General features: G+C 38.4%; 1 protein-coding gene across 2 annotated transcripts in view; it reads left to right on the top strand.

Annotated features, from left to right (window-relative positions):
- LOC121328794 (plexin-D1-like) overlaps positions 1-11,420 on the top strand; it is a 49,716-nt gene extending 38,296 nt beyond the window's left edge. For both annotated transcript variants that reach the window (XM_041273852.1, XM_041273853.1), the window contains exons 25-36: positions 585-783; positions 1,692-1,838; positions 3,320-3,476; positions 3,967-4,070; positions 4,998-5,061; positions 5,566-5,600; positions 6,012-6,116; positions 7,087-7,250; positions 7,418-7,565; positions 9,418-9,558; positions 9,904-9,978; positions 10,916-11,420. In XM_041273852.1, the coding sequence (XP_041129786.1) occupies positions 585-783; positions 1,692-1,838; positions 3,320-3,476; positions 3,967-4,070; positions 4,998-5,061; positions 5,566-5,600; positions 6,012-6,116; positions 7,087-7,250; positions 7,418-7,565; positions 9,418-9,558; positions 9,904-9,978; positions 10,916-11,032 (1,456 nt within the window). In that variant the 3' untranslated portion in view covers positions 11,033-11,420. The remainder of the gene's footprint in view (positions 1-584; positions 784-1,691; positions 1,839-3,319; positions 3,477-3,966; positions 4,071-4,997; positions 5,062-5,565; positions 5,601-6,011; positions 6,117-7,086; positions 7,251-7,417; positions 7,566-9,417; positions 9,559-9,903; positions 9,979-10,915) is intronic.
- Positions 11,421-13,106: the final 1,686 nt, after the last annotated feature.

Consider the following 13,106-nt stretch of genomic DNA (forward strand, 5'->3'; position numbering starts at 1 on the left):
AGGATCCAAGTGATTCAGCTTCAATGACATTACTAGGTAGTGCATTCAATATTCTCCCCAGTCGCTGTGTGAATTCCATACTCTCACCACTCTCTGTGTGAATCCCATACTTTCACCACTCTCTGTGTGAATTCCATACTCTCAGCACTCTCTGTGTGAATTCCATACTCTCACCACTCTCTGTGTGAATCCCATACTCTCACCACTCTCTGTCTCCTTCCCTCTGTTCTGTCTCCACTAAGTTTCCAACTGTGTGTTCTGGTCCTGCACTTAAAGTATTAGTTACGGTTTATTTTGTCAACTTCTTTTAAGGTTTAAAATACTTCAATTATGTCCCCCCAGATTCTTTTTTTTTTCTGAGCTAAACAGATAGTCTCTTTCAGCCTGTCGTCAGAGCTCATTCCTTTAAGCCCTGGGATCAGTGTGGTTGCTATTTGTTGGATTCTCTCCAGGGCCATGTACTCGTGGCCTTTTGGTGACCAGAAATGGACACAGCACTCTAAGGAACAAGGACGTCAATGCAGATGTTGCTTGCTGGGAAGTGGAGCTGCCTTTGTAAACCGAGTCTCCCTGTGATCCCCCAGGTGTAACATAGCTTCCCTCCTCACTGTTGCACTCCATGAGAAGCTGGAATATTACACCAGTATCATGAAGGAGCTCCTGGTGGATCTTATTGATGCGTCCGCCTCCAAGAACCCCAAGCTGATGTTAAGGAGGACCGAGTCGGTGGTGGAGAAGATGCTTACGAACTGGATGTCCATCTGCATGTACAGCTACCTCAAGGTGAGCTTTTCACATTACAGTGTAATTGAAATACAAATCCCTCCTTCAGTACCTCTTGCACAGTCTTGCAACATCATACAGCCAACATCACTATGGGTTTTCTGTACCAGCTTCCACATTCATCAACTTCAGAGCAAATACCCCTGAGAAGAAGCTAGAAAAAAACCACTTAAGAATAACTAGCTTCTTTTTATTTTGTGTTTAATAATGTGTGTTTTTACATAATTATGAACCTCCCCTAAAGTGTATTTGGTATGCTTTACTATTTTTTTTTTTTGTTGATAACCTGTTTCTACTTTGCCTATTCTGATTCAGTTACTGTTTTCTTTTTTTTTGGTCAATATTGCTCTGTGATTTGTGCGTGGAACTCTATTGACCGTTATTGCAGTTCTAATGTTGCAATAATGTGGAAAATATGCTGATATTTCACTGTGCTTGTGTAAAGTTAAAAATGCATTACTGCGAGATAATACATTGGGAATTACATAGTAAAGTACACTGCCTTGTGTAATTCAGTGGTCCATTATGTGTATGTGGGTAATATAGGGAAGATTAGAAGTGAATGGACCAAGGCTAAAAGATGAGGTCTATTTACATGCTGCGAATGCTGTGTATGGGTTATAGTGGCACTAGCAGCATGTAAAGGTGCCTCATGGAGAATACAACAAGGTAAAAACTAAAAATGGTACATGATGTCACGAATTGCGTTTCTCCATGAAGCGGTTCGATTGGCTGAAAGATCTTATGATTTGTATTATAGACCTGTTTTGTATTATTGAAACAGTGTTTCTGATGGTGAGTGCAGTGCTAGAATGGATTTCCTTGGAGTTTACTGGTTGTACTGTTCATAACATTCAATGCACATTCCCAGGCTCCAGAGTAAATCGACTGTGTGTATTTTGTTCTAGGAGAAGGTGGGAGAGCCCTTCTTCTTGCTGCTGTGTGCCATCAGGCAGCAGATCAATAAGGGATCCATTGACATCCTCACTGGGAAGGCCAGGTACACCCTTAATGAAGAGTGGCTCCTGCGTGAGAACATTGAAGCCAAGCCCGTGGTGAGAGCCTGCGTTCACATCTTGTCATGTGGTTACACTCACGGGTGTGACTTCAAATGCATGAACTCAAATATTATTCCCCACTGGGTTCCAATGAAGAAATTAAGACATCCTCAGTTCATGATGAACTGCTCAGTTATTCATGCAAACAGTCCAAATCAGGTAGAAAAAGGAATGCTAGGGGAAGGAATAGAAAAGCACAGCAGACTGTTGACTGAAGAGTAGGGTAAAAATCATTACTGTCCAAACATTCCTGGCTGCAGGCAAGTACATCTGTCAGTCATGCTTTAAGGCTCTGCCTCCAACACCGCATACACACATCTTGCAATTTATATTACATGTCACGATTGTCAGGTGCTGTATTAATGTACAGTGGTCCACAATGTAGCAATATACTGTGAATTAAGACAAAATATCAATGCAAGATCATCATACAATTGTACACATTTTTTTCTTCATCATTTAAAGTTGTAATTATTTAGTCCATCTAAAAATAACAATAGGAGCTGTACTGAATATAACCTCTTGGCTGGAGTCCCCCTTTTCTCAGGGTATTTTTGCAAGACATGTTTCTTTTCACAGCAGTTCAGTTTAAACATGTGAAATGCAGGTTCGAGATGGTATCACAGTTATGCACGTTAAAAAGATGCAGTCTGGATGTGTTAACTTCTGTGGCTAGGGTGTGAATTTGACATTGCCAATAACATCGTCTCAATTCTTCAGAAAAAAAAAAAAAAAAAAAAAGCCTGGGACAAAAAAATAAAAAAGCTTACAGCAAAGGCTATAATGCTGTTCAGTCATTAGAACTTCTACCATTTAAGTATGCTACTAACCAACTGGTAACTGTTTGTTTTAGATGACATTAATGGTACAGTGTTTAATCATGTGTCATTGTATTTGTAAGCCTGTTTTGATGGATTATATAAAAATGGTATTCACAAAACTGTTAATGAGGCTTTAAATTGTCTAAAGCAGTTTCTTCAGCATCAGACTGTGTTTAATTAGTCACAACAGAAGAGTCTTTCAATAACTACGCTTGGTGAATACGTTGCCAAGTGTCTGATGGTTCAGTTTTCTTTATTTTTGTGTATCTTGGTTATTAAAGTGGTCAAAGCTTGCACTGTAGTTCCACACAACAGCAGCAATAAGGGTAATACAATATAATTAAAAAATGTGTTTTTTTTGCCAAAGGATTATTTTTTAAATATATGGTATTAAATACAGGCAGCACATTTACTATATCTATAATAAATCACACAAGTACATATAAAATCAAAGCCACATGAAATAAACTGGTGATACTGTGCTTTAGTCCAACAATGAAATAATAATGCCTGTTTTGTCCCTACCTCCCACCCCAGACTCCTAAACATCGTGAAACTTTAGAAGGCATTTTAAGGCCTTCAATGTAAGGTAACAAAAATAGCCATTAATAAATGACGCGGTGTGTAAATAATGTTGCCGTTTTTGCTTTCGGACAGAACATTAATGTGTCATTCCAAGGCTGTGGTATGGACTCCCTGACAGTCAGGGTCATGAACACAGACACCATCTGTCAAGTCAAAGAGAAAATCCTGGAGGCTTTTTACAAGAACCTTCCCTTCTCACAGTGGCCGAGAGCAGAAGATTTAGACCTGGGTAAGAATCCATAGCACTGCTGCTGGTTTCCAGTGGCACAAAACAGAGCTCTGAAGAGCAGAACTTTTACCGTTTCTACATAAGAAACTTAAAACTTGGTTGTAGTTCTAAACAGTGGCATGTCTTAATACCGCCATTGTTTTATTCATGAAAAGAATGGGACATTGAAAAAAATTAAATCTGCGTGCAAGTCTCTTTGTGTATTTTTGTAAAATATAAAATGCTGAATCTATTTTTGGCCCTGTTGTTGAATTTACAGTGTCAGTATTTGGATCCGTTGAGAACAGTTGAATGGTCATGAGTCACTGTGAAAATGCTGCTTTCTGTTTTTGTTTAGCCCCTCCTTTGGTTCATCCATGTGTTCCGTGTTCTGTCGGGTGAAGTTTTTAGTTCCAAAACTGCAGGCTTACTAAGTGACAAACTGACTTTATAACCCTACTGTATTCAACCCTTCCCTGTTAGTAAATACCCTTGTTTCTATTGTTTTCAGAGTGGTTTGCATCCAGCAGTGACAGTCGTATTCTTCGGGATCTGGATGATACCACGCTTATGGAGGACGGGAGAAAGAAACTGAACACAGTGCTTCATTACAAGGTGGGAATCGTTTACCCTGACTACTTCAGATAACTGAGCTTTATGGACCAGTGCGCCTGATCGACCCATTTACTTCATTGTAGATTGCATAATAATGTTATAAATCTCACGCATTTTGCACTTCAATCTCCGTTCGTACAGTAGGTATCAAATGTGCAGTTTTGAAAGAAACACATGTCACAGCAAACATGTATTCACATGTTAAACAAACATCTGGTACTACACTTAATGTTTGCCTTGCCTTCCAGGAAGTCTGTTAATGTCTTATCCTCTTGGTCTTTCTGCCTTACCTCGAAGCAGAAAGCAAAGCATGTTACTGGCTGAAAACGTGTCAGTCATCAAGGGAAGCGACTGATGTGTTATGACAGACAAGGAAGAAAGTGAAGGCGTGGGGTTAATTTCACCCTCCTGATGAAAAAACCCAGGAAGTGTTTCTTTCAGAAGTTCACAGTTGAGACTTATATAATGAATGGATGTACATGGCGGAGAAAATTTATTTTATTAGCTTCAGTTACTTTAATTCTCAGCAAATAATTGCTAATGTCTCTTTAGACTTGCTAAGTAATTTCATTTTAAGAATACACTGTAATTACAATACATTTAACAACAGTCACATGACACTGATGGTACATTTATTGATACTGAAGGAAACATCAAATAATTTGACAAATGTTTTGATGAAACATTTGTCATAGCAGCTCATTTTTTGTATCTTTTTAAGTATCAGTGTATTGACATGCAAACTAGTTTAGTCATACTTCTTTTTTGTTAACCCTAAGTGAGTTTTGTTTTATAGCTGCTATCATCTCCATTGGGCCTTGTTTACAGATTGAGATCCTTTGGGAATATGGTTATGCCTGAGCAGAGTATTTGGGTTCTGTAATTCAAGTTCCCAGTAATGGTTGCTGTCCACTTTCACACCCCCAGGTTCCTGAGGAAGCATCTCTTGCCATCAGCCTAAAAGACAAGAGGGACAACACCCTGGGAAGAGGTACTGTGTCCATTGAGTGGATTTTGTGGTGAAAGAGCCTAAAGATACACCAAAACGATTGGGTTGGCAGTTATTCACACGAGGAGTAGAGAGGGTCTGTGAACAATGTGAGACAGTTGCCGAGATGTAACCTTGCTTTAGATCAGTGGAGGATGATTCATATTTATACTAAAAAAATCTTGATACATTCAATGACAAACATTTTATAGTTGTAGAGAATGGTTAATACACTACGGTAATGCCTGGATAGCAGTAAAACTCATATTTAGCAGTTCTTAATGTTGTTGTAAACAGTGTATTAAAAGCATCAGTTTTAATGCTTAATCTCTAGCAATACATTCAGTTCGCTGTTTGTGAATTGAACTCTAATGTTAGTGTAATATGATCCTTCCTGTCCTGGTATTACAGGATTATCTCTGTGATTATTTTTTCTTCTCTTCATTTTAGGTCATGTCATTTGTATTGCATACCCCCTTTATAATTATTGTAGTTTTTATTTTGCAGTCAAAGACCTGGACACAGAAAAATATTTCCATTTGGTAAGTTCAGGCTAATCTCCCTCAGATGTAACTTTATGTACACTAATTTGTCTATTTTGACAATTTTCCAAGATGTTCAGTTACAGTGGTTTGATTTCATATGCACAACAAATCAAACCTACAGAAGCAATGAAGTGTTCTGATACATTTGCACACTACTGTATAATTTAGGCCCAAAAGCCAATGTGGCAATTGTGTCCTTTTCCCTTATAAGCACTGACCATAGTAAAAGCATAGCAAAGTTCTAAAGCATAGGTAAGCATTGTAGAGTTAAGTATATTTAAAAACTTAGAACCCATGGTAAAACTATGGTAAATGTGCAGTGTAACCAAGGGAAAAGAGACGGCATAATTACTGTGCAAAGTTACACACGGGTGTCCTTTAGTGTTTACTATTTCATTTTCTAATTAGGTTCTTCCAAATGATGAACTGATGGAGAACAAGAAATCCCACCGGCAGAGCCACAGGAAGAAGGTTCTTCCAGAGATCTACCTGACTCGGCTGCTCTCCACCAAGGTACAGACCTGCAGACCACTACACAAGTCATGCAACCATAGATACAAGAAGCCATGGATGCAGGAAGCTCATGCGATAGATTATTTATTAAAACAGACAACACTACCATATTAAAACATATTTTACACTATATTTTTTGGCCTTTGGCCTCACCTTTTGAGGAACCCCTGTCCATAAATTAGCTTGCAGATAGGGAACTAGGGAAGCCATGGGCAGGGTGGCAGGAAAGCTGCCCTCCCAGTCAGTGAAGCCAGAAAAGCAGGTGGAGGCTGGGGAGGAGGAGGTGAACTTTGCCTCACAGCGGGGATGTAATGGATTAAGGTAAGACATAAAGCCTTTCCTTGCCAACTAGTGGACATATTGTTTATTGAAGGACAAATAAAAAATAGCTATTTGACCGACGATTTAATCTGGTATTGGAAGCACCTAAAAATGATTGATGTTTACGTGATTTGATCTGAGGTTAAAGTGAGTCCCAGCCAGAACTATCGCTTTGCTTTGTGGGTGACACTACACCCTGAACAGGGACAACAGTGTTGTATTCTCAGAATGGCATATTGTATGGTTTAACATAGCTGTATCAGAAAAAATATATACTTATCTATAGGATGTTGACAATATTGATATGGTTATTTCAATTAAGTACCATAGAGGGTAGAACTGCTTTCTTATTTAACAGGAAACCTAGCTGCTTTCATGCTTTTCATAATGAATTCCACTTAAATAAATTACTCTGAGCACATTGTGTAACAGTACTGGTACTTAGTAAATTTGTAAATTAGTTTAAGTTCTAACTTTTATCTTTGAGAAAGGGTCTGTTTATTGCAGGTCTTGGTTTCAATCAGATTTCCGATTTTCCAAACAGCCCAGTTTAGTTTACTGCAAATGAAAACAACATTCCCAGATGATATGTGTTGCAGCTCGGGCTCTGTCTGTGCACCCCCTCATGCTGAAGTGTATTGTGTTACAGGGGACGCTCCAGAAGTTCTTGGATGACCTGTTTCACGCTATCCTCAGCATCCCTGAAGACAAGCCTCCCTTTGCTGTGAAATATTTCTTTGATTTTCTTGAGGAGCAGGCCGACAAGAGGGGAATCACAGACCCTGATACTTTACACATCTGGAAGACTAATAGGTGAGATCCTCTATCTAGAAATGCTTTCTAAAGTGTTTGCAAGTATAACCGATTGTATTATTGCATTGAGAATTATCAGCTAGGCATGTGTTACAGCTTGGCTATGATACTTCCTTTGTCTAGGCAGTGGTCTGTATGAATAATTGTATGTTTCATTTTGTTTTTAGTTTACCTCTGCGCTTCTGGGTGAACATCCTGAAGAACCCCCAGTTTGTGTTTGACATTGACAAGACAGATCACATGGACGCGTGCCTGTCTGTCATAGCTCAGGCTTTTATAGACGCGTGTTCAATCTCAGATCTGCAGCTGGGAAAGGTAAGGGCTTTCAAACTGCTGCTGCTTTTGGCTGTCTCCACATCCTTGTTCATTTTTGCAGGTGACTGCATTCGAGTATCAATATAATTACCGTTCACACCAATGAAGTGGGCGGATTCATTGCTTTTACTACAAGTGGAGAACTATTGACAAGTTTAACATGCATAGCAGGGTGTGCATTATGGATGATTATACCATGGCTTTGTGCATTGAAGTTGGATTATTCACAATGGTGCACACTCCTAGTTGCTTATTGCGATTATAACTTGTCTAACTTGAATTATAAGACCACACATTTTTTGTTGAACGTGTACACTTGTGAGGGCAAACTTGTTCTTTTATATTTAGAAGGCTCTGATAGTTAGATTAGAGGAAGAGATTGGAAATAATCAAACAGATGATTAAAAAAGGTTGTTTAAACATTTTTATTTTGTGAAGGAAAATGTTAAATACAATAAAAATGCAACAACTTTTATGCATACAGCTACTGCAAATCAATGTTTCCTACTTGTAATTTAATAGTGTGCTATAACTTACAATGTACCTGTTTTATCTTTAAGCTGGGTTTGAATGCTTTTGTCCATAGAAACTTTGAGATTATTAAAAAAAAGAATATCAACAAAAAATTGCTTCATATACAGTAGTTACGAATTAAAATAGTACACTTTTTTTTTTTTTAATAATACATAACTATGAAAAAGTGGTTGCTTCAGCTCTGAGAATAAAGTGTAGCCATTACCTTCAGTCACAGCATCTTTCCCAGGTAAGTATTATAGAAACAACTATTACCGAATTAGATGAAGCAGAACTGGATAAATAGCACACTTGAGTCGGACAGCTCCAAACGTTATTTATATACATTCATATCTCCTTTCTTTTGGGAATGCCAGGGCACAGTAATAACAGGATGTAACAGAATGGGTGGGTCAACATGGAATTTAAGGATTAATAACTGGGGAGGAAAGGGTCAAATTTTACTTGGCCTTTTAGGCCGTTTCCAGTCGGAACAATTGTTATCTCAAAGCTCGTAAAAAAAAAAAAAGGGCCACCTTGGGTCATTTAACAGATGGAAAATGTTGAGGATATGTAACGCTCAGAAGGAAGGAAGGTTTGGTTATCAGTAAGCTCACTGCACTGCTCTGGACCCTCAAACAGATATTGCAGAACCTCATTAGACTGGAAGGGCTTTGATAAGAGAGCTTCCTGAGGAAAGAGAGCTGGAAAAACGCTGTTTGGTCAAGGAAGCAATAGTGGATTAAAAAAAAAAAAGAAAAAAAGAAAACAAACAATTAACTTGTTTTACTAGAAATAAACCATGTTCCATTTTTCCAAATTTTAATATTGCTTGCAATAACAAAAGAGCAGAGAATGGTATTGTATCTGGAACAGTTGTGAATTGTTAATTTGGGTGAAGTTACTTTGCTTTCTCATGATTCTTGTAGGAAATAAACAGTCCTCTCTTTCATATTTTGTGATAATGTTTTAGGTGTTTGTGTGTAAACACATCTATTACAGACCATGTTCTCAAAGTCTAGCTGCTTTGGAGACTGTTGGTGTTCGCATACAATAAATAGTGCACAATACATACCATCTTGTTTCAATATGAAAGGCCGAGGAGTGCTACCACAAGCACTTCACTGTACACACAATACAAACTGTTATGCTGTTTTTAAGTAAAGCACTCAACTACTTTATATCCTGTATGCATGCTGTTGTAGGGAAAAAGGAGCTTTCTGATTGAAGAAAAGATGTTGGCTTCAGCCTGTTAACATTCTGAAGGGGTAAGCTTGGCCATCATTCTGATGGTTCAATGTACACTGCTATCCTAACACATGTCTGTGTCTGATTTCAGGACTCTCCTACTAACAAGCTGCTCTATGCTAAAGAGATCCCAGAGTACAAGAAGACAGTCCAGCGATATTACCAACAGATCCAGGAAATGATGCCACTAAGTGAACAGGAAATGAATGCACATTTAGCAGAGGAGTCTAGGGTAAGATGCAAACTAATCAGCAATTAGGAACAATGGGTGTGTTTTAAAAGGGGAGCTCCTGTCTGACCTCTGTGATTTTTTAAGGAAACGAAGGATATCCGGGATCCTAATAGTCTGAATGACTTGGAAAGGGGAACAAACTCAAACTCCAGTAAAACCTAAAGCAGCAATAACACATTTTAATAGTAAGACCACATGTGACCTTGCATTAACACACACAATAAAAATACCTAGTAGGTTTGTTTGTGTTGGAACCCATGCACTTTTGAAAAAAAAAAAAAGATTTGTTAATGATACTTATGAAGGTACCTCTGGATTGAACTAATGCCATATTTTTTGTTACAGAAATACAGAAATGAGTTCAACACTAATTCAGCTTTGGTTGAAATCTACAAGTATGCCAAGAGATACCAGACACAGGTGCGATGTTATCAATTCTTCTCAATTTCTTGTGGCCTTTATGTTTTTATCTGTAGATCTGCCTAGTTTTAGTTTCAGTTCTACAAATCTAAACTGTTACTGAAAACACAATTCCACATTCAGCTTGAGTAAGCAACACAGAGATAGGCGCTGTTAATTATTTGGGTTTAATAAGGAATCAGGAACTAGTAGTGCTGGTTCCCTTTTACTAACTGAACAGGGGAAACGGAAACAGCCTCATGGTCACCTATTAAAGCCTACTGCAGAACTAAAATGTATTTGTGCAGCATAACATAAGAAAGCTTGAAATCTTCTGTTTTGCATTTTTCATATCACAGTCTATAGTCAATACCCAACAGTAATCAAATCAGTCTTGAACTGTTATAAATGATGGCAAATGCACTATACCAGGTCTCTAAACAGTGCCTCTCCACAGGACTGTTTTCCTTGATGAGTGGTAATCCATCCATACCTTCAAAACACAACATGTACTGTATGTCAGACACACACCAAACTGAATGATGGATGTGTTTTACAGCTCTCATAGCACCCTCCCTGACTCTTAATAAAAGCACCACATTTTAATGAGTATACTGATGAAGACACAAGCCAAAACATTGGTCTGCTTGAGTTTTAAGTTTTACCTCAATGGTGAAGGTTGCTTTCTTTAACTTATTTTAACACCTTGCTGAACTGTTTTCCTTGATTTGTATTAATTTTAAAGAACATCCAGGGCCCTTATACAAAACTAAGTGGGTGGTGTTGATGGCCCTTGTGTTCTTACACATGATGTCATTTGTAGAAAAGCCTGTGTAGGCATTTTTTTCATATCATTGGTTGGCGGTTTCTTAAGTTTTTGTTTCATTTAATATTTTAAGAGGCTCAGCTTCTCAGTGCTAGGACGTAACCTTTTTTTTTCTTTTCCTTTCTGTGATAGGTTGTGAATGCACTGGAAGCCAACCCCACAACCAAACGGACGCATCTCCAGCACAAGTTCCAGCAGGTGATAGCGCTGATGGAGGATAACATTTATGAATGTAGCAGTGAAGCTTGAGGAAGGTCCAGGACTTCCAAGTGCACCTGAAGAGGAGTTTACCCTAAATCACTCCCTTCATAATGGGAAGAGAAACAAGCACATTGCTCCTGGAAATAAAGAGACACGCAAAATGCTACCGTGTGTTTTTAAATGATGGTAAACTGAAAGGTTGTGGGTCCTTCCTGCAGGGCTGGGACCTGGACTCTGTTAAGACATGACTCTCATTTACCAGAGACCATTACTCTGTCCTTGCTAAATCCATGTCAAACCTTTTTCTGTGTTAATGCTTAAAATAAGTCGGAAAATGTGAAGAGAATGTACTGATATTAGAGAGTAAGTAGCGGGGTTCCAAAAAATATAGCGTTACGCGTCCCCACATGTTGCTACAGCTGTTTAAATAAAGTATCTGTCACTTTCCATTGTTAACATCCTAACAACTTTTTACACTTATAACTTTAAAATGTCTGCTCTAGTGCACTGGGGGTTTGAAGTCTGTCCTCTAAATCACTGCAGGAAGAGCGATGTGGCTTTTCTGTTCCGCACCACATCATGGATCATTATTGCTGTGTTACCCGTTTGACAACGTGGGCAATAATCCTTACACTATCGGTGTACTAGAGTGGGCATTTTGAAACAGACTTTAAAGTTTTAAGTGCAAAAAGTTGTCAGGATGTTAACAATGAAAAGAAAGGTATGCTATTGAAGCAGTTGTAACAACACGTGGGGACGCGTAGCTCTTACTCTTTATATTTGAATGCAGTGCCTATTCATCTCTATGCATATTGTGTGTGGGGTGGACACCACTATATGAACCCACAGCCATTTGGAGGACCAGCAGTACAAACACAGCCCTTTACAACATCATTTAAACAAGCCTGACAATGCACTGTATTTGTAATATAGATGTTCATAGCAATATTTATGGTATTTTGTAATTTTTTTTTTTACAAATATATGCCACTAGAGTGATGTAAACCATGTTGGGAGATGAAGCTCACATGGCACCTACTTGCATAACAATGGAGACATTTCCTGTAGCTCAAACTTGAATTCATTTTCCATATGCATTACAGAAAGAAAAGAAAAAAAAACTTGTGTAATACTGAACCTATATTCTGCCTAATCAGATGCTGGTTTTCTGAGTTAAAAAGAACAGATTCTCCAAGTCAGTTCAATTGGATTTTGACTTTCCAAACACTATCTCCCACATGGTGATACAATCTAGTATTGCAATAAAGTCATCTACTTTATTAAAAAGTTTATTATTTAAGGAGTTTGTTTTTTTAAATACTATTTTTTATGGTTTGCTCTAATAAGATGCATTTATTGAACTGTTTTCTTAAACAACCACAGCTCAATACAGGGTGCCCCCTACACCAGCCTTGTTCACCATTGCACCTCATTATTCAGAGAACACCCAAAGCACTGTCAGCCTAGTTTCTCACACTCTGTACACTGCATTCAGCTGGCCTCTCTCAGCCACATTGCTTTGAATAAAGAGATAACCTCAGCTCTTTGATACTTGTGCAAGGCTGGTTATCAGTGGTTGTTTTGAATTCAGCCCTAGAGAGTGATTGGATCACTGATATAACTTGCAAGCAGCTCTAGATAAGATTGCACCCCATGTTCTAATGTGTGATATACTGACAAGCTCCAAGTGGTACAGATTTCTCCAAGCATTGGGTGGGACTCCTTTACCAGCCATCTATACCATGCAAAATGTTCAATTTGTTGCAAACAAACCCTGTAAAAGCAACTATTTTAAACTCAGGAAGGCCTCAAAATAGGGACTGCATTTCAGGTATACTGGATTGGAGTCAATATAGCACGTTTCCATTTCCAACTCACATTACTTTCCATTAGCAGCAGATTGAGAAGTAAACAAGTCAAAATGCCTGGGCTCCAGTGAAGACTGAGGGCTCAGAGACTGAATATATTTTACCGTTGAAGTTCATGAATTTAGAATTTTTTTTTTTAAAAACTAAGTGACATACAAGGGATCTTTGACAGCTGTGAAAGATATTGGGAGATTGGCTTGCAGACTTCTAATGGAAATGGGTGGGGGGGGGGGGGGGGGGGGATAGTGGTTTGA

Source organism: Polyodon spathula, chromosome 16, assembly GCF_017654505.1.
Source record: "Polyodon spathula isolate WHYD16114869_AA chromosome 16, ASM1765450v1, whole genome shotgun sequence".
Lineage (NCBI taxonomy): Eukaryota > Metazoa > Chordata > Actinopteri > Acipenseriformes > Polyodontidae > Polyodon > Polyodon spathula.